Source organism: Aquila chrysaetos, chromosome 3 (assembly GCF_900496995.4).
Source record: "Aquila chrysaetos chrysaetos chromosome 3, bAquChr1.4, whole genome shotgun sequence".
NCBI lineage: Eukaryota > Metazoa > Chordata > Aves > Accipitriformes > Accipitridae > Aquila > Aquila chrysaetos.
Genome location: NC_044006.1, coordinates 17,122,159 through 17,147,735, shown reverse-complemented (window position 1 = coordinate 17,147,735; position 25,577 = coordinate 17,122,159). Strand labels below are relative to the sequence as shown.

Genomic DNA, 25,577 nt, shown 5'->3' with positions numbered 1-25,577 from the left:
CCTCCTTGTCAAACAAGTACTAATAAAAGCAGCAAAATGAAACCCCACTGGAAGCATGAGCTGTTGTCTTCAAGCAGGGACCAGACTGGGGGTCAAGCGTGCGTTACGCCCTAACTTCTGGGTGTCTCCTGCAGATGCCTCCACCACTACGCCCAGCAGCACTAAGGACTTCCAGCTCTTTGTGGCATTAATTGAAAATGCTGTTGTCAGCTGGAAATGCCCTCCATGAACATCCCAAATGAGTGGATTTTCTGCTTAGAAATGTTTCAAGCTTCACGGGCTTCTGGTCCCCTCCTGGCAAAGGAGGGTAAGAGCTCTGCCGGGTGACAGGTCTCCTCCTGAGAAGGTTTACACCCTTCTGGAAGATCCTTCAATTACAGTAGACTAAATGTTATTTAATTTTGAGTAAGACTCAATTAAATTTTGCTTCGTGTGAATTTGTGATGGGGAATTCTCACCTTTGATGCCAGATGAGTCCTAACTGTAACATGCATGACTCAGATGCTTAAACTGCTCTATTAATAACTGTTTTAATAAATGTTCTATCTTTATACGGACAATTTCCTGCCGTGTGACAAGCTCGGCACGACGTCAAACCAAACCTTGGTCCCATGGTCAGCCCGTGCTGAGGACGAAGGCGATCCCAGAGCTGCCGAGCATCTCGGAGGCTGCCCAACGCTCACGGGATGGTCCCAGTGACGGCCCGCAGGTACCAGCCGTCCCTCCAAGCCCCCACTTGTTTTGAAGGCGGGCAAAAGGCTGCGTGCCCCTCACCTCCGACACCCTCATTTGTGGCCCATCAGAGTTGCTCTTTGAACGAGGCCTCCTCAGCGCAACAGGGAGAAGGAAACCGCTGTCCGGCCGGGGCGGGGGGGCCGCTCCCCGGGAAGGCCGGGGCCGCTGTCGCCCCTCCCCCGCTGCCCACCCCTCGCCTCTGGCAGGGAAGGAGCCCGGGCGCCAGCATCGGGCGCTTGTGCCCCCGCAGGGCCGGGCCCCCCAGGCCCCCGGAGCGGGGTCCCCCCCCGTTCGGGGCCGCTCCGCTGCCCGCCGCCTCGGCTCCCGGGCTGAGCGGGGCAGTGGGGGCGGCGGCGGGTCCGGGCTGAGCTGCCCCCAGGAGCCGCCGTCCCCATAGCGGAACCCCCCCAGAAGCGGGACCCCGCGTTCGAGGTGGGCGGTGCCCTCCCTCCCCACCGACCCCGCCCTCCCGGTGCCGCCTCCCATTGGCCGTTTACCCGTCGGCGGGCGGGCCGCTTTGTGACGTCACGATCAGCTGTCGGAAGGTCCCGATTTGTGCGGGGGAGCGGCGGGCGCTCGGCAGAACCGCGCGATCGGCACCGGCACCGGCACTACCTCAGCGCCTCCCCGCCGCTCTCTCCCGCCGCTCTCTCCCGCCGCTCTCTCCTGCCGCTCTCTCCCGCCGCTCCCCTTCACGGCGGCCTGACCGGCAAGGTGAGTCTCCCGCCGCCCGGGGTTTGTGCTCTGCGCGGCGGGGGGGCGGTCGGGACCAGCCGGGCGGGGGTGGCGGGCAGGGCTCGGTCTGAGCGGGCGCTCACCGCCCCGGTGTCCTCCCGCCGGGGTCGGGGGTGGGGGGGGGTCCCGTGCCGTCCTCCCCCCCCGCGCCTGTTGTTTGTTTCTTCATCACCGGATTAAGATTCGAGGTTGGTCTCTGCCCCCATTGGCTCCGCTGTAGTGACGTATCCTCATTTGCATATGACATTGAGACGTCATAAGGCTGGTGTCTCCCCCCCCCCCCGCCCCGCGTTCCGGGCGCGCTGTCCCGCCGTGACCCCGCGGAGTGCTGCCTCCCCCGGCGGCCATGCCCCGGGGAGCCCGGCGAGCCTCCGGTGGGACTTGGGGGTTACAGACAGCGGTCTCGCGTGGGACGCGTCACCCGGTGTTTATTAGAGGCTGTTTGGGTGAAAAACGTGGCTTCTTGGAAAGGGAATGTAAATATATGATGTAGAAATATATGTAAGACAGAAATAGCTGCATCGGTATTTTCTATTTAACTCACTGCTTTCCAGCAAATCCTCGATGCTTTTGAATACCTCCATCTTTCGATCTCGATTTACTTTGTAAACTCCAGCGGTTTTAATGAGATTTGGGCACGTGCTTAGATAGTTTTATTGAGTTTAACTGCGACGCGTGGGAAGGAGCCACGGGGCTGTGCATAGTAGGTAGTGCCAGCTGCATGCTGGCAGTGCCAGGCTAAGGTTCATGCCGTGGCATCCCACCTTGTCACCAGTGTGGCACTGCCAGGTCCTGGGATGCTGAGCCCATGAGTATGTCAGGTACCACACGTAGCGGCTACTTTAGTTATAACTGCTCTAAGTGCACCTGCTTTGGGACAGCTCAGAAATGTCCTAAGTCCTAAAAGGTCAACTTTCTTATGGATTTCATACCTCTTGCCTCCAGTCCTCAGCAGCTTGGCTGAGCCTGGAAGGCCCTGGGCACTAAACCTGCTCTCATCTGAGGGGGCCCATCAGCTGAAAAACTTGGACTCTGTGGAGTGTAATTGTAGAAACATGTTAAAAAGGGCATACTTGGTTTTGTAATTTTTTTATACATATACCTACATCTATATGTTTATGTCTCTTGTGTGCTGGGGAGCTACAGCCCTGCTTAGAGAGCCTGAGAAAAGGCACTGGCACCCTGGGGTCCCAAGCTACTGGCTTAAAGTGCCTCTCTTGGGACCAGCAACACCCACTGCTGACAGCGGCAGCAGTGAGGGCTGAGCTGGGTAGGTGCCAAGTGCTGTCGCTAATTTGACCAAGGCTTTGCTAGGGTAGGAAGCCATCCCAGAAACAGGTGTTGGGCTCCGGTACAGGACTGCGCTGTACCTTCTTTCCCACTGGGCTTAGTCTACAAAGTGCCAAGAACAATTGTTTTTGCTCTAAAAGAAATCTTTCTTCTCCTTTCATATTTTTTTTTCATCCCCCAAAAAAGACAAAAGCTTTCTGCTGTACCTCACTGTCACCATTAGGAACCCATTGCATCAAATTGCTACTTATCTGGCTGAACACAAAAGGAAAAACATAATGGGAGTTTTTCCCCTCGAGAATAAACCAATATCACCTGCTCGTAGCAAGACTGGCAAAACCTGTGATGTGAATTCTTATCTAAGAGCTTTTTAGCGCTAATTGCACAGCGAGCCCTGCACAGGAAAATCTTGCCCCAGTGCATACATGGCACCGGGTGGGCTCGGGAGGAGCTGGTGGGGAGCTTGGGGCTCCTGCGATATCAAAGTCCAACTTGTATTCAGCCTCCTGTGATTTATGGAGGGTGTAACATTGGGGCTGCTCCCCTCTCAAGGCGCACGCTTGTAGGGATGTTTCACCTAGTGCATCCCAGGGAGGAAACTTCTAAAATTTCATAGGACAGCTCATGGCAAATCTAAGAATTTCCTGGTTGCTCAGATCCTGCCAGACACTGACAGATTTTCCTGGGCTCTGTGCGATGACATCAAATAGCAGAAGGTTGGGTTTGTCCTTGTGGTAAGGACCTTCCTGCAGCAGTTACACAGGGGAGCTGGTGCGGATGGGAACACCAGCTCCAGGAAAACCATCCCCCTTTCTGTGACCCCAAGTCCCCCTCCTTCAGGTGGGATCTGGAGGAACACATGGGGACTCCAGTTCATGCTGAGCTCCTGGGCTGGCTGAGGAAAGCCCTTCCAGGTGCTGGCTTGCTCTGCCATTAATAATAAGAGTCTCATGATAAAGAGGGTTTTTTTAATTATTTTTCTAATTACCCTCTGCCTTCTCCCCGCCTCCACTTCCCAGCTCTGCAGTGGAAGAGGCTCTGGCTATGAATCAGCCTCTGGTTTGCTGGCATCAGTCTGTCCATGCCAGCAGCAGCCTCAGGGTCCAGCTCTACCCGTGTGGTCAGTGTTCCCCCAGGGGAACCCCATAAACAAGGTTGCTGGCGAAGCAAAGGGATCAGCAGGAGCTGTAGTGCAGCTGTTGAGTGATCAAATGCTTTAATCCAGCCCTGCCGAACTGTCCCAGGCAAGTCCCTGCCAGCTCTGGTCCCTTCCTCGATGGGGATGGATAGAGGACAGCGCAGGGATGCTTCACTGGTCATTTTTGGGGTGATGAGCAGCCCCCTGCCCCCGAGCTGCCCAGCTGCTGGACCCAGTTCTCCTTTGCTTTGTGTTTCTGTGCCAGGTTTAGGATTTTGGTACATACAGCATGGCAAGAGCAGCCTGTGAAACCCTTGTCTAATTTAGGTAAAATGAGTTGAAAATAACATTTCCCAAGTGGGTTGGAGGAAGGCACCTGATTTATACTTCCAACGCCTGCCGTGATGACTGCACGGGGTATTCTTAGCTCTGCTGAGGAAGGACCACTTCTGCCGCTTGTCAGCAGCATCTCTCCCGCTGCAGAGTATTTATGGAAAGTTTAAGGGAGACTGTTGCCATTTCCAAGTGGAGTTGCTGTTGTTCTTGTAGCCTGTGACTCTTGGGAGCTGCCAGTCCTGCGAAACTGTGGCTCCCACCCTGGCGAGTTCCTGGCGCATCCCGGGGCTCTGCTGCCAATCCTTTTGCCTATTCTTAGCTCCTGGGATTATTTGCAGTGATGGTGACTCAGAAAACTAATTATTGTGTTGAGGTTTCTGAAAGGGGGAAAAGAAAATAACTTGATGCATTATGGTTTCCTTACTCCTACTTTAACTTTTAATATTTAATACCCTCTGGCTGGTTTTAAAAGGCTGTTGGATTTTCTGGAAGGATTCTGATAAACTTGATTCATTAAGAAACTCATGTGTCCCCAAGTGAGTGTCACCTGTGGGCTGTCCCCTTGTGCTGGCAGTGGCCTGGGATGGGGTTGCCATGCTAAGTAAGGGGGCTTGCGGAAGCCTGGGAAGGATGGCAGCTGTCCTGTGGTCGTGACCCCAGCTCTGGGAGCGGACAGGGGATGGATGTGCGGTTTCTGGGGCAGCTCAGCCTCAAGGATGTGGTGCACAGGCAGTCCTCTTGTGCCCCAGTGCTGGCCATACCTCCTCTGTGGATGTGGGACATCTGGCAGATACAGGTGGGCTGGAAGAAGGCACCAGAGCTCTGACCAGCCCTGGCCACCGGAGGGGCAGAGAAGCCACCTCCTGGTCCACTGCTTCTGTGGGCACCGTCTCTGCCAGGTGAAAAGGCACTACTTGGGCAGCAGTGACTTAAATCCCCTAGCAGGGACACATTTGGGTCTCTCCCACACTGCAGTTCCCGTGAGGCTGCTGGCCCCGGTTCCCCTGGTGTAAATGGGGAAAACATTTGCCACAGGGAAAGTGGAGGCTTTCTGAAAACCTGGAGAAACTTTGAAGCTTGATCTGCCAATGGCTGTGGGCTGTCCCAGCCAGAGAAGGGCTTGGTGGAAACCACAGGGACTGAGGTGGCGTGTGGCTGTCTTGCCATCTGGGTGCTATGGGCAGCAGTCAGCCAAGGAGCCTTTGCCTCGCAAAGGGCCAAAAGACTCACTGCCAACCCTCCATGATGGTGACATTGAGGAGCTGATGTTCTTGGTGGCTTGCAGGGAGGGTCTGGAGTGCCTCGAGGACACATTGGCCAGGAGCTGCTCCCTTCTAGAGTGGATGGGTGATCATAGACTCACAGACTCACAGAACAGTTTGGGTTGGAAGGGACCTTCAAAGACCATCTAGTCCAACGCCCCTGCCATGGGCAGGGACACCTTCCACTAGACCAGGTTGCTCAAAGGCCTGTCCAACCTGACTTGGAACACTTCCAGGCATGGGACATCCACAGCTTCTCTGGGCAACCTGGTCGACTGTCTCACCACCCTCACTGTAAAACATTTCTTATGTCCACTCTAAGCCTATCCTCTTTCAGTTTAAAACTGTTGCCCCTTGTCTTGTCACTACAGGCCCTGGTAAAAAGTTTCTCTCTGTCTTTCTTTAAGCCCCCTTTATACAGTGAAAGGCTGCTGTAAGGTCTCCCCAGAGCCTTTTCTTCTCCAGGCTGAACAACCCCAGCCCTCTCAGCCTCTCTCCATAGCAGAGGTGTTCCATCCCTCTGACCATTTCCGTGGCCTCCTCTAGACCCGCTCAAGCAGGTCTGTGTCTTTCTTATGCTGGGGACCCCAGAGCTGGACAGAGTACTCCAGAGGATCTCACCAGAGCGGAGTAGAGGGGCAGAATCCCCTCCCTCGACCTGCTGGCCATGCTGCCTGTGATGCCACCCAGGATACAGTTGGCTTTCTGAGCTGCGAGTGCACATTGCCGGCTCATGTCCAATTTGTCACCCACCAGTACCCCCAAGTCCTTCTCCACAGGGCTGCTCTCAACCCATCCAGCCCCCAGTCTGTGCTGGTACTGGGGATTGCCCCAACCCAGGTGCAGGACCTTGGACGTGTCCTTGTTGAACTTCATGATGTTCAGACGGGCCCACTTCTCCAGCCCGCCAAGGTCCCTCTGGATGGCATCCTGTCCCCCGCAAATCAACTGCACCCTCAGCTTGGTGTCATCTGCAAACTTGCTGAAGGTGCATCTCAGGGATAAAGAGCCTGATCCTGCCTTTTTAACCAAATGTTGTGGAGGGATTTCAGAGCAGACAGGATAAAGTGAGGGTGAGGATTAAAGCTCATTTTGGTCCTTGCTTGCCAGGATCTATAGCTCCTGCCTCCACCATGCAGGTTTAATCCTGAAGGCTTTGCCAGCTGCACTGGCAGGAGCTCCCCCGCAGCTCCCTGAGTGCCGCCGGGGCTGGCCCTGGCAGGGCTCCTCCGACTCTTGGGAAGCCTTTGCTCTCTTCCTGTGAAGCCTGTCTGATCGTGCTGTCTGTCCTCTGCCCAGCTCCTGCTCCGGCCAGGACAGGCAGCCAAGGCAGAGTCTGGCCAAGCAGCCCCGGGCAGCCATTCTGTGGGGATCACAGCACAGCACCCTGGCTTTGCCGGCTCTGTCCGTGCTGCCACCAACACATGGGTGCTTTCGCAGGTGTTACCAGCGAACCAACCTCCTGTTTAGGATTGCAACATCCCCAGGCAGCGGGAGCTTGTGGGGTGGGGTAGGCTTGCTTTATCCAAGGAGCAGATCCTGCAAGCTCTGCCCTGCCTGTGTAGCCCACCCATGCACCATGGCACAGCACAGACCCCCTCACACCAGTGGGTGGTTCAGGGCCACCCCATGCTCCCTGGCATGGAGAAGGGGATAGCTGGTGACTTATTTAAACTCTTTGAGGAACGTTCCTTTAAAATGATCCAGCTCAACTTTTGCTTTTGGGGGAGCTTTTAACTCTTTCCTGCTGCCCCCAGAGCTATTGCAGCTGCCTGTAAGCACCCTTGCCCCAGCCCTTCCGGCATGCCGTGGGTTTGCTCTGGAGCAGGATGGCCCCTGACAGCCCATTCTCATGGGGTTGGCTGTGTGTGACAGGAGCGTGGTTATCCCAGGCTCTTTAATTATAGAGGTAAGGAAAATGAAGTTGAATTTGGGAGAAGGGGCAATTGAAACTAGTAGTATCTTCTATGTCTTGTGTCTTCAGGAAAGGAAATTTATCTTTGGGTTAAGGAGGGCACCTGTGGAGTCCACACACTTCAGCTCCTGACTTCCCCGTTGATGCACTCTGTGATTTTTTTGGGGACTAGTCTCTAAGCAGGTAGGTGCCAGGGGAATGAGCGCTGCTGCCGGGGCAGGGGGCAGAGGTAGAGACCAGCTTTGCTACTGTTCAGTGAAAGCTGCTGTCAAGTTTTAACAAAATAAAAAGAAGAGGTTTTCTCCTCTCTGTTTTGACTGTGTAATTTATCACGTGGCTTTGAACTCACTCAAGGATGAACTCCAAGCCAAGCCCGCAGAGCAGAGGGGAGTGCGCCGCTGCTGTCCGGGCAAGGAGCTTCAGCAGGGCTGTGATGCCGAGCCAGCCCACAGACCAGCAGCAAGCTCATTCTAGGCTGGCTCTGCCGAGGCTGTGGGGAAAAATCTCTGCCTGGCTCAGACCTTGGCCTGCAGTAGCTGCTTGGGTGCTTTTCTGGGTGACCTTCCCCTTGCAGCCGGGCTGGGGCCACCAGCCTCCTCCTGTCCCCTGTGTGCCAGCTCTTGACCCCAGCTCTCTGCTGTTGTGTGGCAGGCACATCTAGGAGGGGAGAAAAAGACTGAAATTTGCATTTAGGCCACTGGCCAAGGCAGGCCAAAAGCATTGCTAGTGTCCTCCCCAGCAAGGTGGGCTCAGGGCACAGCACAGGGGACCGTGCTGTCCCCAGCCCCTTCATCCCTGGTGTGTCACCCTCAGAAGCTTCACGGTGATGCTGGGGTCAGCTTTGACTCGGCACTTCTGCTGGCCTGGGAATGCTGAAGGCAGAGCTGCCCCAGCTCAAAAAGCACATGAACCTGCTCCTGGCCTTGCACGGGGCCAGGGCCATGGTGTTCTCGGGGGACTGGAGCCCCCTGTGCCTGCCACAGGCTGCTGGCTCCTTCCTGCCCCTCTCCTTCCTGCCTGGGGACCTGGGGAAGAGCAAACAGTGGGAAGCCCTGAGAGACATCACCAGCAGGTACCTGGCAGCAACAGGGTTTCTTCTACAATTAGATATTTAATAAATAATATTAATATAATATTAAAAGATATTTACTAAATAGGCAAATGCTCCAGGCACATGCCAGATTTCAGATTGCAGGCAGTGAGAACTGGAGTGTAATGAAGCCATGGCTGTGTACCGCAGGCATCAGGGCTGTCCTGGGTGCCCTTTGCCAGCCTGGCCCGGGAGAGGATGGATGCACACATGGGTCCCATGGGAGGGAAATCCCCATTGTACTTGGCACAGAGCACACAAGGGAGCCCGATGGGCCAGTTTTCATTCATTGCTCAGCTGGATATCAGCCCCTCTTCATGCTGTTTCCCTAACTTATATTATTATGCTTTAATGCTCCAGGAAAGGGGGGGTGTCTGGATAATTTAATCATGAGCACACTGCAGGATAACAGAAAGGATGTGGCTTTGCTATGGTTGTGGGGGTGTTGGGGGGGCTGGGAGGTGAGAGCTGCCTTAGCTGAGCCTGCAGCTCTCGCTGCAGTTGGAGGCAATCTCTGCCATGTCTCAGTGCCCCAAAACCCTCCGCTCAGTGCTTCCAGGGGAAGCCAGGAACACTTGTAGGACATGGAGCAGGGAATCCTCGCCAACCTCCAATTCATCATGGCGAGAGGGTCCATAAGTCTCAGCCAAGTCTGTTCTGAACATGCTTTCCCAGCTGGGGCCCAGCTTGTTTAGCTGCAGCCTCTCCTGGGATGGATCCAGGTGCAGGGTGTGAGTGGAAGGGATGAACCACTGAGGTGGGAGGCTGCCATCCTGGAGGGAGTGGGAAGCATGCGGAGCTGGGGGGGACCAGACCCCTGAGTACTGGGATCTGGAGCCAGGCAAGGTTGTAGCCACGTGGTCTGCCCTGCACCTCTGGGGCAACGGAAGTCACCTGGGGCTTGAGACCTGCTCAAGGGGACAGGTAGTGTCACACTCCTACCCCAGCTGTGCCAGGGAGGGAGAGCTGGGTGTTGCAAGGCTGCTTCATGCTCTGGCACTCCCTTCTGCCTTCAGGGGTGGCAGAGATCAGGATGAGCCCCCAGAGCCCAGGGGATCCCACCCATGGACCCAAAGGGTTCTCTTGATTTTTCATTTTCTGCCTTGTGGAGCAGATGTTGTACCTCTTGAGGCACCTAGGAAAAGGCAAAAGGCATGGCGAGCCCATGATGGATAAACCCATGATGGATAAATACAAGCGTGCCTGAGCCCCAGAACTGCAGCAAGCACCCAGGCCAACCACCCTTCCCAGCAACATTGGGAAGTGGCTGGAGAGGCCACTTGGTTGTGGGGAGTCTGAGCTAGAACTTGAGCTGTTGGAGAACTGGCATGTGTATGGACCAAGGCTCAGACACATCGTGCCTCCCTGCACCCTTCCCATTCCATGTTGTGCAGAGCATATGGGGCTTCACCAGGGTCCAGGATCACTTGCAGGCTCTATGCCATCTTGATCCACAGAGCCATGAACTGGGGGTTTGTCCTCTAAATGCACCCATGGCAATGTGCCAAGCAAGGCAGCACACAGCTGTCCCTCCTCCCCGCATCTAGCTCTTGATGGCATTTTAATGCCCTTTAATGTCTCTGGACCAAAAAGCATTTTTTCTGCACAAATAAAATTCTGCACCTTGTAGCTACCATCTGTCTGTGCCTCTCCGAGAGCTTTGCAGTCATTAATAAATTTAGTGAGTCCTAACCTCTCCCCGAGCTGGGAGGAATGTCTTTTCCCAGGGGTAAAAGAAGGATGAGCATAGATGGAGCAGAGGCTCACCCAGGGCTGGGATAACGTCATCCTCACCCTGCCCTGCTGTGAGGGGTCAGCACGCTCGCTGCCACTTGCTCCTGCACACTCATGCCCGAGCACTCGGGGCCAAGACACAACCCGTAGCTAAGTGCTTTGTCCCATGGCTCCTTGTAAGGTCCTTGTAAAGGAGCAGTGATGACAGGTGACAGTGTCATCTTTGGGGCTGGAGGGTGGCAACGAAATGCAGCTACATCAGAAGAGCATCCCTGCAGATACACACACACACACAGAGCAACAGTAATGCCTTTCAAAATTAAACCAACCTCAAGCAGGTATTGGCACAGGCAGGGCTCGAGCAAAACACTGGCAAGGGCTTCTCTGGACCCAGCTCAAGGAGGGGAGGGTGGCCATGCTGGCATGGCCATCAGTGGGTGGGTGGTGGGTTTTGGGGATGGCTTGTGCCATTCGTCCTCAGATAGGACAGCAGCATCGCACCCTTTGCCCTGCCCTAACAGCAAAGCTTAGTGCCACCAGCCATGCTCAGTGCCTGTTCAGTGTCAGGGGAGGCAGGTCCCAGCCTGACTTTGGGACAGTGTTTGGCTCTGCCCCTGCCAGCTTTGGCAGATGGGATCCCCCAGGACACACCACCCGTGAGGAAGGGGACACAATGCGGGGCTTGGTGTGGGCGGGGAGCTGCAGGGCACGGACACCCAGCCCTCCACTGCTGCTTTCAGACTTGCCCTTGGAGATGCCAGCAGCTGGGACAGCCCACGGTGCAGATCAATGCTGGGGCCACCTTTTCACCATCCCCTCTGGCCTGTCTGAGCCCCTGGGATGCAGGAGGGCCACACTGCCAACCAGTCCAAATGCATTATTCCTTTTTCTTTCCCTTTTACAGGCCTTTGCACTGAAGCCAAGTGAAGAACCTCAGAACTGCACTATAAGCCATTTAACTCAGCTACAACTTCATTAGCAGCAAAGCATCTCCACCACCACCAAGACCACAAGTGCTGTTTTTTCCCTTCCCTGCCCATTGCTCCCATCTCCGCGCCTGGAAGCCAGTACTCAGCAGTAGCTCTAACTCACTGTCTATCCCACTGGACCGCTCCCCATCATGTTTCAGCGTCTCACCAGCCTCTTCTTCAGCGACAGCAACATGCCAGAAGGCCTGGAGGAGCCCAAACCCTTTGTTGAGGAGGAGGAGGAGGAGGATGGCTGGCTCATAATTGATCTTGCAGGTGAGAAAAGCAGGGGGACTGGTTTCCCACAGCCTCTGCTGCACCTTGTCTCTCCAGAGCTGGGCAGACCCCTTGAGATGACGGCAGATGAGCTTTCACCACATGTGAAGAGCTCTGCCCTTCATCCCTCCTCCCCTGGTCCCCCTGCCCTGCCCACTGCACCCAGCCCTGTGGTCACCACAGCAGCCCCCCATCTGCTCCTCCTTTTTCCCTTTCCTCTCCCAATGGTGGATAGGGACTTTCCGCCCGCGTGGGAGCAGCAGCAGCAGTGACCCCAGCTGGGGCTGCTGCTGCCCGGGAGCCTTCATGTGCTTCCGCACCAGGATGGGACCCTGGCACAACACCAGCCGGGGGGGAGGCACCCAGGGTTTCAGTGCAATCCTGCCCGCCAGCAGCTTGGTGGGTTGGGGGATGCCAACCCACGCGGGCTGTCTGCCTGAGAGCTGCAGCAGTGCTGTGGCCTCGGCTAAGTGGTGCCATGGGTCGCAATTTGCCAGGAGGAGCTGGGCTCAGCCGCTCCCTGCGGTGCTCCTGCCAAAAGCAAACTGGGAGCCTGTTCCCCTGGGGGAAACCCCAGTCCCTGGGTGCTGGTGAGGGGGGTTCAGGATTTTCCGCATGCGAGGGCAGGCAGCGGCAGTGCCTGCCTGTCCCAGCTGGGATGTTCCACCGGCGATCTGACCATGCTTGGGTCATTTGAGTCCATCAGGGGAGCAAATCTCAACTCCAAAGGGCTTATCTTCCCAAATCATTCCCAGTGCCCATGCTAACACCACTCATACAAGGAATGTTTGGTGCAAGGTCCCCATCCCTCAGGGGCTCCCTCTTCCCAGGGATGGCAACAACCATCTGGAGCCCTGTTTGACACCAACCAGGCAGATCAAATTCCTTGTGTGCTGAGAGCTTCTCCAGCTCCATTAAGACCTTGGTGTTATTATTGTAGGGTTGATGACTCAACCAATTGCAATGATAATTTTATGATCTTTTGCTTGCAAATTGGGCAGTGAACTTAGACAAACAAGCCTGCCTGTGCAGGAGCTCCTTGATGACCATGGTCTGCTTTTGCAGCCTCTGGTTAGTTGTGCTGCCCCAGCCCAGGGGACCACAAATGTATCCTGCAGGTTTAGGAGGAGGGTTTTGTCCTCCCTCTTGCAGGCATCTGTCCTGGGAGCAGATGCTCCCTGCCTGTCCCCTGTACAGTGAGCAGAGGTCATTTTCATGTTGCAAGTCATTCGTTAGGGTTTTTCCCCCATGCAGTGAGCTGGAGAGGGAACCAGAGCATGGACAAGCCTGGGATGGTGGACAGGGACATCCCCGTGCCTGGTGGGAGCACTATGTATGGAGAGCTGGTGGAGGTGGATAGGTGGCATTGGCATGGGCAGCTGTGGAGGATTTCTTGTCCTCTGGGCCCTCTGGTGACTGTCCTGGGGGGGGGGGGGTCACAGCCGTGACACGGAGGGCGCTGGTTGCAAGGAGGTCTCTGGAGCAACAGGCATGCAGCTGCCACGTGTCTGGGCCAGCTGGTAATGGCTGCAGCATGTCCAAAGCATGCCAGAGGAGCCAGGAGTTTCCCCAGGCAGAGGAACGCTGGGCTGTGCCCTGATTCCTGGGTCCGAGGCTGCAGCCAGCTCAGCAGGGATCCAGGGATGACTTTGGTACAAATGGCTCCCATTTGTTTTGCAACCAAGTGGCCAAGCTCTCGGTGCAGAGCTGGCTTTCAGCAGTGTGTCTGCCTGGGACCTGCTAATCCCCACCAGCCCTGCCACTGCCTTTTCCTGTAGCATTCCCTGGCCAGTGAGGGACTGATTTATTTCAGCTCTATTTCTGAGGCTGGAGTTATCCAAAGTACTTTAAAAACCAAACCTGCTGGCTCCAGCTCTTGTCCTTCACCTTTGAGCCATGGTGGCCGGCAAGCATCTCACAGCCTGGCTCCCTCCCAGTAGCAGGGCAGCCTAATAAGCCTCCAAATTCATTCCCTCTCAGCCAGGTCGTTGACCTACACATTGGAAAATGCACCCGATTAACCAGATCTCCCGGGAGCGTTTCAGATGCCCCTATCGCCCAGCCTGGCTCTGCTCAGCACCCAGGGAGGGAGCAAAGAGCATTTCCCAGTGCTTAGCGATACAGCTGCAAGTCTCCCAGGGATTTGGGGATCCAGAAACTTTCCTTGGGACATTAAAACAGATCTTGGCAAAGGATGGGGACAGGTTGCCATGGATGGCTGGGGCAGAGTCCAGCCACTCTGGGTCCCCTGCTCCCCATGCCCGCAGCCCCCCTGTTGTGGGAGCACTGCCAGACTGGGAATGCTCCAGCCGGGCTCAATGGCTGTCTCCAGGCTGACAAATAATCTCCAGCCTGGCATGCCAACAACTATTAATAGCTTGATATCCACTGACCTGAAGAAAGACACTCTCGTGTTCACAAGGCTAATTGTGGCCTGCCCTAAGCCCCAGGGTTGGGGCATCGTCTGCAGGAGAAGCCGGGGATGTGCTGGGCGGTGAATGCCGGCCCCATGCTTCATGCGCTGTATTCTCCACTGCAAGAACACATTCACCTCTGATTTCTCCTGCACCCTTACCCAGCTGCAGAGTCACACGTGTCCATATAGATACTGCACTGCATCCCCCACCAAGACCAGTTCCCTTGAATCCCCCGATGAGGCCAGGAATGGCTCTAGGTATCCCGATGAGCCCAACATTAGGTGCAGGCTCCCTTCCCATAACACAACCAGTAATTCTGAGCACAGGCAGCCCAGAAAAACACCAGCCCAAGTGCTTTTGTGAGGTGGAGGTGAGGAAGGCTGAGGTGTGGGGGGCAGCTCCTGGATCAACCACCCAAAACTTGGCCTCTAATGGACTGAAGCTGAAGGCGTGGTGAAAACCTTTGCTGAAGAATTTATTCCCCTGATTTCTTCCAGAAAAAAGGTGTGAACTGTTTTTGTTGTCTGTGTGTGCTTGGCTTCATTGTTTGCAAAGTGCCAGCCAGTGTTTGCAAGCACAGGCGGGTCAGTGTTCCTCTGGAGTGGCATGGCACGGCTCAGATGCCATAAGAACAGGCAAAAGCAGCATTTCTTGACAGCTGAATTTCTTCCTTCGTTTTGAGAAGGAAAAAAAAAAATTGCTGTGGTAAACCCTGCTGGTTTCCCCCAGTTTTTGGTTAAACTGCCTAACCAGAACAATTTCCATTGCTTGCTGGCTTAGCAAAGCCAGACCCCGCAGCACCAGCAGCCGCCCCGGTGCAGAGGGTGCTGGTTGGGGCATGGTGTGGGACACTGCTGGCGTCTCCCTCCCCACGAGGTCCCATCAGCGCTGTGCCCGTCTCTCGTGGTGGTGATGGTGGTGGGGTGTCTCTTGCACTAACGATGCCCCTTTCTCTCCCTCCCTCCCCTCCCCACTGTACATGGTATGTGTGTGTCTCCCCGCTGTGCCCCGCATGGCTCTGCACCCCTGTCACCTCCAGGCAGCCGTGCCTGCCCTGGCACAGCCCGGCGAGTGGGTGCTGGTGGTACTGGGCGCTCGGTGCGACCCCGCCCGGCACCCCCTGGTCCGCCACTGCCGTCGGCCGCTTCCCCGGCTCTGGCCGGTCCCTGCTTGATGGACGAGAGTTGGTTTGTCACCCCTCCCCCCTGTTTTACTGCAGAGGGGCCCGGCCCCGGCGGAGTGGGGAGCAGCCCCATGGAGGACCTGCTCATCGAGCACCCCAGCATGTCCGTCTACATCACCAGCACCCTTGAGGTGGACAGGGAGGCCCCCGAGGACGATGCTGCTGGGTGAGTGTGGCTTGGGGGTGCTCGTTGAGGGCTGCCGGCCCCAGCACCCACTGGCAGACTGGGGTGGATGGTCAGTCCTGGCATCCCCATCCCCACGGACAGAGTGGGGCTGTGGGGGACCTCAGTGTCCCCCCATTCCCACCTCAGGGAGCACCCTACACACCTGGCAGGGTGCCCCAGCTGGCACCGTGCAAGGGTAGCAGCCTCCATGTCCCAAAATACTCTGCTAAGGGAATGTCAACATCATGTTGAGATGGCTGTGGGTGCAGGACTGTGAGCTTGTCGCTGGGCTGTGGTGGGAGAGGGCTGCATCTCCCTCCCCTGCCCCGAGCAGAGTCTCCTGGCACAGCCGCCCGTGCTGATGCCACCTGTCCAGGTGGTTTGCCAGGCTGGGCTTAAACACGGGGTTTCACACAGATATGGCACAAGCAAAGCAAACCCAACAGGACAAGGTGGCCTTTAGGCACAGTAGTTCCCCCAAGACTCCCAGCTCCCCCAGGCAGGAGGGTGCTGCAGTCCCCCCTGATCCTCCTCCTGGCTCCATACTGGCCCAGCACGGGGATGTCCCACAGCCACAGGGGAGCCCTGGATGCAGACATTTCTCCCTGTCTCAAAGTCCAGCTTAGGAGTGGCGGGAAAGGTTTAACAGAAATGGCCCCACTGCCCTGTCCTCCCCCAGAAGCTGTGGGCTGGAGCCCCTCACCATCCTTCCCCAGGGCCACAGCCTCACTGCAGCCCCTGGGGAGCTCTGCCCTCTCCCCGTGGCTGCCCTCCACTGCCCTGCAGCACCGGGAAAGCCCTGATGGTGCACACGCTCAGCCCTGCTGCTGCCAGCCAAGCCCCAGGTCCCACTGTGCTGTGGGGTCCCTGCTGTCCCCCAGTCCCAGCCCTCTAGCATCTCCCCCAGAAGCCCCTCACCGCAGCTGGAGAGGAGGACAAATCTGGAGTAAATCTCCATCTGGGCTAGGGGACACTTCCTCCAGGACTTCTCTCTTTGCAAAGTCTCCCTGAGGGCCACAGCTCGATCTCAAGAGCTTCAGAGGAACCTCAGCACTGGAGGGTGCAGAAGGGGGGACAAAGGAAGCTCGAAACAGGCCAGGAGACCAAACAGGTCACAAGTGGGATGGAAATAGGGCTGGGCTTGGCTTCCCTCAGCTGGGCTCGGCTTCCCTCAGCTGGGCTCAAGGGACTTAGCCACTTTGGGGGATTGTGGGGATAGCCCCGTTCCTGGTAGTGTCTGGATTTATCCTGGGTGTCCTAGAGCGTGCCAGTGCCCGAGCCTCCCCACCTCTTGGCAGACTGCTGGGGCAGGAGGGGGCCGGGTCCATCCTGGGGGCACGGCGTGACGGGGAGGGGGTTGGAGACCCCAGTCCCCTTCTTGCCGGGGTGGGCGAGGGCCGGGTGCCAGCGGCTGCTGATGGCCCCTTTCTCCGTAGGGAGGTGCCGGAGCCCCGGCTGGAGCGGCACATGCCCCACCACAGCAGGTCCCTCTCGGTGAAGGCTGCCATCTTGGAGAAGGTCGGGCAGGTGCGGCGGGTGCAGCGGGCCAAGCAGCTGGTGGAGAAGCACCAGCTCAGCCAGAAGGCACTGCAGCGGCAGAACCGGGCCCACCAGCGCCCGCTGCGCCGGGCCAAGCAGCATGCCAGGACCTTTGTCCACCAGCCCTGCCAGCGCCACTGCAACTACTGACCTCGCCCGGACGGCCGCACCGCCGCTCCCCGCTGCCTCCTCCCCCGGCAGAGGGAGACTTCACCCCCCGCCCCAACACCACCCGGGGAGCGCCGGCCCCGACAAACACCGGTGACACCGGGCTGCGGTTTCACTCCACAACCCCCCCCCCCCCCCCCCCCCCCCCGCCACCTGCATGCCCAGGCCCCCACTCCTCGTCTTCCTCCCTCTGCTGCTCCCCTCGCCCTTCGCCCCCAACACCAGCTGGGCCAGCGACTCCCGGAGCCACCAGCATGGAGGGCTGTGCCGCCCCCTCCACCCTTGCAGCCACGCCAGCCTTCACACGGGAAATCAGTATTTCCAGTGAAATCACCCGTTTCCAAAATCCACGGTGAAGCCCGTTTGTCCTGATGAGCCTGTGACATCAGTGCCTTTCTTCATAACATCATGACTCCACGGATAGCCAGACTGGGATGTCACAAGCCAAGACACCAAGTGGAAGTGAAACAAGCAACGAAGCAACAAGATTTGGGATTTTTAGGAAAATCTCATCAATGACACTAAATAATGCTTCTTCCCCCCAAAACCAGCAAATACTCCCCTCCCTCATTGATTTCTTAATTACGTTTTTACCATGATAAGACAAAAACCCCAGTGCTGGTCCCAAAAGGGCTTGTCGAGGGGAAGAGCTGGTGGAAACCTTTGTGGCAGGGACAGCCGGGCAGCTCGTGGTGCCTCATGGTGTTTTTTTAAAGACAACCTTAAAAGCAATCTCAGGAAACAAAGCACTGTCCCAGTACCTTGCTGGAGCCCTTGGCTGTGGGGCCAGCGGTAGCATCACCATGGCCGGTGGTCCCGCTGAGCTGCTGGCTGCCTCGTCTGAGCGAGCCCCCTCCTCCTGGAGCTACTCATCTGCCCAAGCCACACCTATATACATACATACGTGTGTGTATCGTATTTCTCTCTATACCTATATACTTGGAAGAGGCGCCATTGAAGCCAAGGAGCATTGGCTGCCTGGTGTCGATCCCTGGGAGGGGAGTGGAGGCAGGGACCTGTGCAGCTTCCCTGAGGTGGCAAAAGCACGTTGAAGCTGGTGGTGAAGGGATGCCAAAGAGGAGGCTGGACGGAAGAGGCTGAAGTAGGGGCAAAGATGGGCCTGGGAGCGGCTGCAAAGGGAGAGGATGGGGCAGGCCTGGGCAGTGGGGCCAGGTGAGAGGATCGCTGCAGGGGAGCCATAACAGGAACGCCTTCTTTGCTCACTAAAAATTGCATCCTTTCCTGTGAAGGGCCAAATTCCGTAGTGGGCAATGCTGATTTTTAATGCAAATCCCTCCCCTTCCCATGACGGACTCATTCTGCCTTTTGAAGGACACAGTCCAGACTTTTCACTGGCTCTAGCACCAGCTGAGATGGCTCCAAACCCAGCAGAAATTTGATGATTCCCCCCCCCCCAGCTCCCTCCCATTAGGGACTGGTTTTGCACCCCATGCCCCAGGGAAGGTCTGGCCATCATGTCCTGCTCGTGGCCAGCTCACAGCCTGGATTCCCACCCTCTGAGACAAGAAATACCCCTACCCCCCAAAAAAATGCTGATTTCACAGGAGTTTCTTCCATTCACCATGTTACATCCCTTAATATCAGCTTGGGACCTAGATTGAGGGAACTGTGGTTAGCCCAATCTCAAACAGGTGATATTTATTGATTTTTTTTTTTTTTTTAAATGAGATTAAAACCAAATTGAACACTCTTACAAGCACCACCCCCCCCCAGCTCTGTGCCTGGGAGCCTGGACCACAGGGGAGCCGGCTGATGATGCTCACCTGCAGCGTTTATCTTTCATTCCGATGACATGGCATTCCTAAAAGCACAGAAAGAATGAAAAACCAATTTCAAATATGCCTTTTAAGACTTTCCCTTTCAATTCTTCCAGCCCCGTTTCTTGTTTCAACTCCCCCTGAGACCCGACACCCTCATCACACAAGTGATGTGATGCCTCTTGCCCTTCCGGCTGCAGCAGCCAGTGCCCACCGGGGCAAGTGTGGCACTGGCTGCTGTGCCAGTGGAGACGCTGGGCTGTATCCTGCACCTGCCACACAGGTTTGGCCTGCTGCTTTTTCAGCCTTTCTGGTAAGCGCAGCGGCACTGGAGCTGATTTTTTACAGAGCATTAGCATTAAGTTATTAGCAGAGGAAGAGCAGGCTGGGGAACCTGGTGTTACCTCCCGGCCCTTGGCCTCGCCCACTGCTCCTTGGGCCTCGTCGCAATTACCATCCCTTGCTGCCGAACCTGAGGCCACGCTGGAGATTGCCCTATTTCGTCTCTGGTGTCTTCTTGGTGAAGAGACTGATGACTGCTTGACTCGAGGGGAACATGTACATCCTTTGGCTTCCTGGGCTTCACATTCAATGCCTTTTTTTCCCCCTGAAGTGATGCCTGGTATGAACCAGGAGCATGCCATTTGTAGGGACACTGGCACAAGGTGCTTGTGAAGACAAGCAGGGGCTGAGCCCGAGCTCTTGGGTGTCCGATGGATCTCTGATGAGGGGCTGCCTTCCCCATGCTGCTCTTGCCCGTATTGCTGGTGATATGCTCTGTGGCCACCAGGCAACAGCGTTGGAGGAAGCATTTTCTCTCTAGCCCAAATATATATCAAGAAGTGGACAAGCCAAGCAATGGTTTGCCTCCCAGCCGGTTCTCCATTGCAAATTCTCTTCCTGCACATCCAAGGCGCTGCCAGTCCCTCCAGAGTGCTCCCAAAATCAGAGGCTGGCTGTGACACCATCACCCTCTGTGCAGCTCCCAGGGGAAGACGGGCTGGGGACAGCAAGGCTGGCTGGGAATGGTGTCCCTGGGGTGGATCCTGCCATGCCTCACTTACCAGGCCTTCCCGTGCCCACCAGTCTGCTTGCAAACGGTACCCTATTAGGAGAAACCCCTCATCAAAACACTCCTCTGTGTCCCGCTCATCCATCGTGAGCCAGAAACCTTTGGCCATGCTCCCGGGGGGCTCAGCACAGTCATGGCTGCCAACAGCCAGCACCCAGCACCCATTTCAAATGCCTGATGCTGTTATTCCGTCCTGGTTTTCAGAAGCGAATGCAAACTGTTTTCTTTTCCTTTCTTCTTTCCATGCCAGTCTGAGACATCTTTCATCACTCTGTGCCCAGCCAGCACAGTACATGAAGCAGAACTATTATCACACTTTATATCAAGAGTATGTTTATAAAGGATTAATAAATTATTAATAATGTTTTCATGAAGAGGTTAATCCCGAGTCCTAGCATCCTGCAGGTCAACAGAATGCGCTTACCACAGCATATATGGGCTCCTGCAATCCCTCCCTCTGTTGTTGGCACACTTGCTTGTGTATTAACATCTAATAATCACCTATTAACCCCCTGCAAAGTGACTGTCGATCCACCAGTGTGATGAACCCTTCTTATGCTGTGGCAAAGGTGTGTTCAAACTGCATTTTGCAGAAGCCCTGCAATGCTCCTCTCCTGCCCAAGTGAGCACAAGACCTGGCCTGATACCAAATCTCCTTCCCAGTGTTGCCAGAGCAAGAAAACCACTTTACACTGAGGTTATGAGTCTCCTCGAATCTTAAAACAAATGAAAGGTGCTTAAAAACTGAGAACTTTTTCTGTATCTGCACATGTGTGCATGTGTAGATATTTCACAACACGGTGTGGGTGTCTGGTAGGTTGTTTTGGGGTGTGGGTTTTAGTTTTTTAGGGGTTTGTTGGGGTTGGGTTTTTTTGCACCCAGTATTTTCAATTTGTGACTAGCTGTGTGATGCTCCTGATGGGAAGGTGAAGGAAACGCGGTCCTGGCTGGCAGTGAGGCCCTTGGGCCTCTGTCCTGCTTGAACGGCTAGGGTGAGTCTGCTTTCTTTACTTGCATAAGGGGAAACTAGAGCACAGACTCAGGGACAAACAAATATGCTGGGGTCTTTAAAAATGTGTTTTTTTCCAGGCTTCTCTGTTCGGTTGTGGGGTTTGTTTCTGTCCATGAGGCCTTTGGTTGCACAGTCCTGAAGGATGCTGCAGGGATGTGGCCGGAGCCTTTGGCAGCGTGTGTCGGTGAGAGGCTGCACATGCTGCTGCGTGTTAGAACTGCAGGGTTTGATGCTCCGATGTAGTGCCTGCATGAAAAAGGAGCTGTGGCCACTTGTGGTGAAACCATCCCTGAGCAGCAGTCCCTCTTCGTTTGCTCATGTCCCAAAAATTCACCTTACAGCTGCTAGAATGCAGCTGGTCCCTCCTTGGGCTTGTTTGTGAATAACCAGGTACTGATTTTAAGCAATGAGCCCCTGAGGATTTGGGAAGTGAAGCAGAGCTGTGCTTTCTGCATCAGCCGCAGCTGGCCTGACTCCCACCGAGTACCTGCGATCAGAAGGCAGCTGGGATGGGGGAAGCTATCAATCAGAGCGATCGTGGAGAAATGCTGATGCAGGTGACAGGCAGATTTGTGGGAGGAAATTTTTGTATTTTTTGCAATGAAAGCATGGAAAAAGAAGGAGAAATTCCCCAGTGGAGAGACCTGGGCACATCTCTGTTCAGTAAACGCCAGCTTTGCCTGAGCAGCGTGGCACTGCCACAGCCGTGGCTGCTGGGGCTTGGATGGGCGAGCTGGTTCTGGCCCTGGCAGCAGCTTCCCGAAGACTCAAAGTCCCTGTGGTGTAGGGGATCTTCTCCAAGCAAGGAACGAGAGATTTGCATCTCAGTTGCCTTCTTTTGGTATGGGGCAGGGCAGGCTGGCTCCATACCAGTGCAGTGGATGAAACCCCTGAAGCGAGTGGTGAGGGTCCCCCAGCCATCAGGGCAAGACTGGGAGAGGCAGCCCTCTGGGAGAAGTGCCGCCTCTTAAGATGAAAACCGGATCACACCAGGACACATCTAAACCTGCATCCCAGGGCAGCTCCCTGCATGGCTCTGCTTGCTGCACCGTGCAAAGGCAGGCTAGTGGTCACGGCACAGCCACAGCACACGCAGGACACCTCACCGGCAGCCACATCAGCCGCAACAAAGTCCTTTCACCGAATTTTGGCCCTTGCCTGCACTGCATGGCTGGGGGGAGTTGCCAGGGGAAGTGGGGCAAAAGTCCTTGTCACCCGATGCTCTGAATCTTGCACTCACAAATGCGCTTTCCAAAAAACTCTGCTGTAAAAGCTCAATCTGGAAGGAAAACGGTTCTTTCCGTGGGAATCAGCATTTCTTTTTCATCATGGATAACAAAAACTCATGGTTCATCCCAAAGATCACTGCTGTGGGAATCTTCACTGTTCCTTTAGGCATCTTTCTCATCAATAGATAATTTTACAATTTTAAATCTTACTGATACCTTTTCCTCTTCCATCCAGCCCCACTGGGGAGAAAAAAAAACACTAGATGTCTTGTCATATCAGTCAGAACAAAAAAAAAAAGATGAAAAAATACTCCAGTGAGGTTCTAGACTTGAATCACACAGCTTTGCTATCGCTTCTGTGGAGGATAAATATCAGTTCCAGTGCCCTGCATAAAGTGGAAGTTAAATTTCAGGTGAATTTATTGAAAAACAAGCTAGTCCCAAAAGATTAAACCATATAATAATTAGAAAACAGCCAGTAAAAAGCAAGAGGACACCTCAAGTCAAGGAAAATGATTCTCAGCATCTGCCTGTTGCTGCCTGCCAGAAGGCAGCGCCGAGCCCCGCTCCCCTGTGCTGGGGATGGGGTGATGGCAGTCCCCAAGTCTTCCCTAAGTGTCCAGGTTTAAAACAAGAGGCCATCCGTGTTCAGCTGGTGCCACGGTGACTCTCTAGCCACCGGGGATTGTCAACAGCCACCATTTCCACAGGTGGCGCAGATGTGCCTCCAGTTTGCTGCATCTCCTTTGCTGCCTGCACTTAGAAATAGCTGCTGGTGGTGGGAGGGACATGCCAGCACTCCAGCATCCCCACCCCATCCTCAGAGCTTCCGCCCAGGTCCTTCTCCACCATAGGACTGTGTCTGGTGACCTCCTCAGCACAGCTGTTCATGGGGACCAGAGCCCAAGGACAGACACCCACCACAATTGCAGCCTCTCCATCCCAGGGGACTCTCTCCGTAAGACCAGCCGGGGACATTAAAGGGCCTTAAACGGGGTTGATTGCTTCAGGGCTTGTCTTCTTCAAGGTCAAGCTTTCCATCTCCGCCCATTTCTCTTAGATCTGCTCAATACAATGTCAGTGTCGTGAATAATTTCCTCAAGGGCTCGGTCCTAGTCCCATTAACATGACCAGAGCAGCTGTCACGGGTTGCATGAACGTGGCTGCAGAAGCTGGATGAAGTGGTGGGAGAGGCTCTGCATGGTTGGCAAGTCCCTCTTTCGGTTACCAGTGTCCTCAAACCCGTCAGAGACGCTGCCTTCTCCTCCACTTTACTCCAGGATGCCAGTGGTGGGAGCACTCATCAGCCATGGGCTCTGGACCATGAGACACAGCTTGGGCAGGAGGTCTCCCCATGGCCTCCCGTTTCATGCCATTCATCAATGTATCATCAAACAGTTTTCTTTTTGCTTCTTAAAAGAGATCTGTGTCATTAACTAAACCCACAACTCTTTCCTTAAAAGGATGAGGATGACAAAGATGAGCAGTTCCATTTAATAACAAAGATGGCTTTTAGGTGTAGTCCTTTTTAAAATTCTTTTTTACAGCAAGGTGACACACAGGTGTGTCCCCCTTACACTCACCCTGATCTAATAAGTCCTGGGCTGGTTGGGGGGGGGTCGCTTTTCCAGCCCCATACCCAGAGCAATTGCAAAGCTCTGCTAGACGGATGCTACCGCATGTCCTAGAGCATGAAAACCCTGCTTGTGAAGCTTTGGCTCTGCTACAGCTAACCACAAAAATCCCTCTACCTTCCACTCTGATTGTATTTTATCACCTGTGTGTGGGGAGGATTTTATTCCTTGCAAATGGAGGGGGAAACCAGCACAGTAAGTTGTAAGTTTAGCTTAAAAATTGTAAGTGTAGCTTAAAAATGGGGAGCCCAAAGTTTCTCCACTCTTTCATGTTCACCTCGTGTATCCACATCAGGGAAGCCGGGAGCGGCTATGCCCAAGTCTCACTGAAATCTTATCCTCAGCTTTGTATCGACACAATTATGCTTCGGGAAATCTAGGGATGAGGGAACAGCACAAGGCATAGCAGCAAAATAGTAATATTTTCTCTTGTATCATAAATATATCTGTACAGAGCTACTGAGCACTGCAATATTTTATTTGTATGTATCAACCCTAGGTATTCTGCTTGTAAAACTCATCCATGCGCATTATCCATCTCCATGCTGGACTGACTGTACATGTGCCTTTCACCCTTTTTCATAGTTTGTCATCTTTTTTTAACACAACTGCAGAACTTGAATAAATCAGTGAACTACAGTTAAAAGTCCTATGCAAGAGATGACTGGGGAGTCAGTTTCAATATTTCTGTGTTTCTCTGTTGTTTTAAAAGTAGATGCTGGGATTTTCAGAGAAGCCTAACAGAATTAATGCCCTAAAAAGCATTTAGCCCCCCCCCCCCTTTTTTTTTTAAGCTAAAAAGCATTTCAGATCCTAAATGTCTTAGGCAGCTTTGAAAATTTCAGCCTAAATCCCAGTTCCTCAGTGGTTTGAGCATGGAGAGCGAGCAGTAGCAGCAGAACGAGCACCAGTGCTTCGCCAGGACAGAGGGTGTGTTCAATAGCCGGTGTTTACTTTCAAGAGAAAGGAGAAGAAAGTGCTGTTTGGTCAGAAAAGTTTGCCTTAAGCCTTCCCTAAAACGCATTGGAGAGTGTTATGGTCCCTGGCCACCAGCCCTGTGCCCACCACTGCCCCAGGGCAGAGCAGCCACTCAGCTGGCCTGGTTGGGGTGTTGCAGAGGACCCACACCATCAAGCAGATGCCCCACGCAGCCGTTCTCTATCAGCCGTGCTCTGCTGAATGCCTTACAACAGTGGGACAACTTCCACGCTGAGATATTGAGAAGAGGGAAAAAAAGCCCCATGTTTTTCTACATCACCTATGCTGTAGGACTGAAACCTCGTCCAAAACTCGAAGCTAACAAAATACGTCCTTTTTGTTTGTTACATGTTAAATTGGTGTAAGCAAGATTAGTAGAGAAAGGGTGCCTACTTCTAGTAGGACATTGTTTAAACATTTGCCGCGTGTCAACAGACTGAAGGACACGACTGCCTGGAATACATTATGTAGTGTGCCTGTGTGTTTGTAACCTGGTTTTGGTTGTTAGGTTGTAATGCTGTCTTTTGACTGAAGAAAGTCTAATACAAAGAAAAACCACAAGAAATAATAATAAAAAAAAAATTTAAACTTTATTTTATGTGTATTCCTCTAAAGCCTGCAAGTAAACCTGTTTGCAAAAAGCTTTGTTTTTTAAAATAAGTTTTTAGAAGTTAATGCTGTAACTATCAGAGACAAGTCAATAGAAAAAAGTCCTCTTTGAAGACAAGAATGCACACACAGGGGAGGGGATGGTACAGGCTAAGTCATTTGAGGGGATTTTTTTCCCTCCCCATTACCAAACTCTCAAACTCAGTAGATGATTGAAAGGGCTAAAGCAGATGCCGATTGCCCTGAGAAAGACAAGTCCCACATCAGCCGATCTCTACAGCATCAGCTGTTTCTCCAAGCACGTACGCAACAG

At 54.3% G+C, this 25,577-nt stretch overlaps 1 protein-coding gene across 2 annotated transcripts; it reads left to right on the top strand.

The window, feature by feature from the left end:
• The first annotated feature begins 1,400 nt into the window (after positions 1-1,400).
• On the top strand, positions 1,401-25,248 carry TP53INP2 (tumor protein p53 inducible nuclear protein 2). Of its 2 annotated transcripts, none has more exons than XM_030009400.1 (4): positions 1,401-1,449; positions 11,140-11,479; positions 15,116-15,245; positions 16,682-25,248. In XM_030009400.1, exons 2-4 carry the CDS (start codon positions 11,356-11,358, stop codon positions 16,932-16,934), a joined length of 507 nt encoding a protein of 168 aa, XP_029865260.1. In that variant the 5' UTR covers positions 1,401-1,449; positions 11,140-11,355; the 3' UTR covers positions 16,935-25,248. The 2 variants fall into 2 exon arrangements, with proteins under 2 accessions (XP_029865260.1, XP_029865259.1); XM_030009399.1 differs by having other exon boundaries at positions 14,936-15,245.
• The last annotated feature ends 329 nt before the right edge of the window (positions 25,249-25,577 follow it).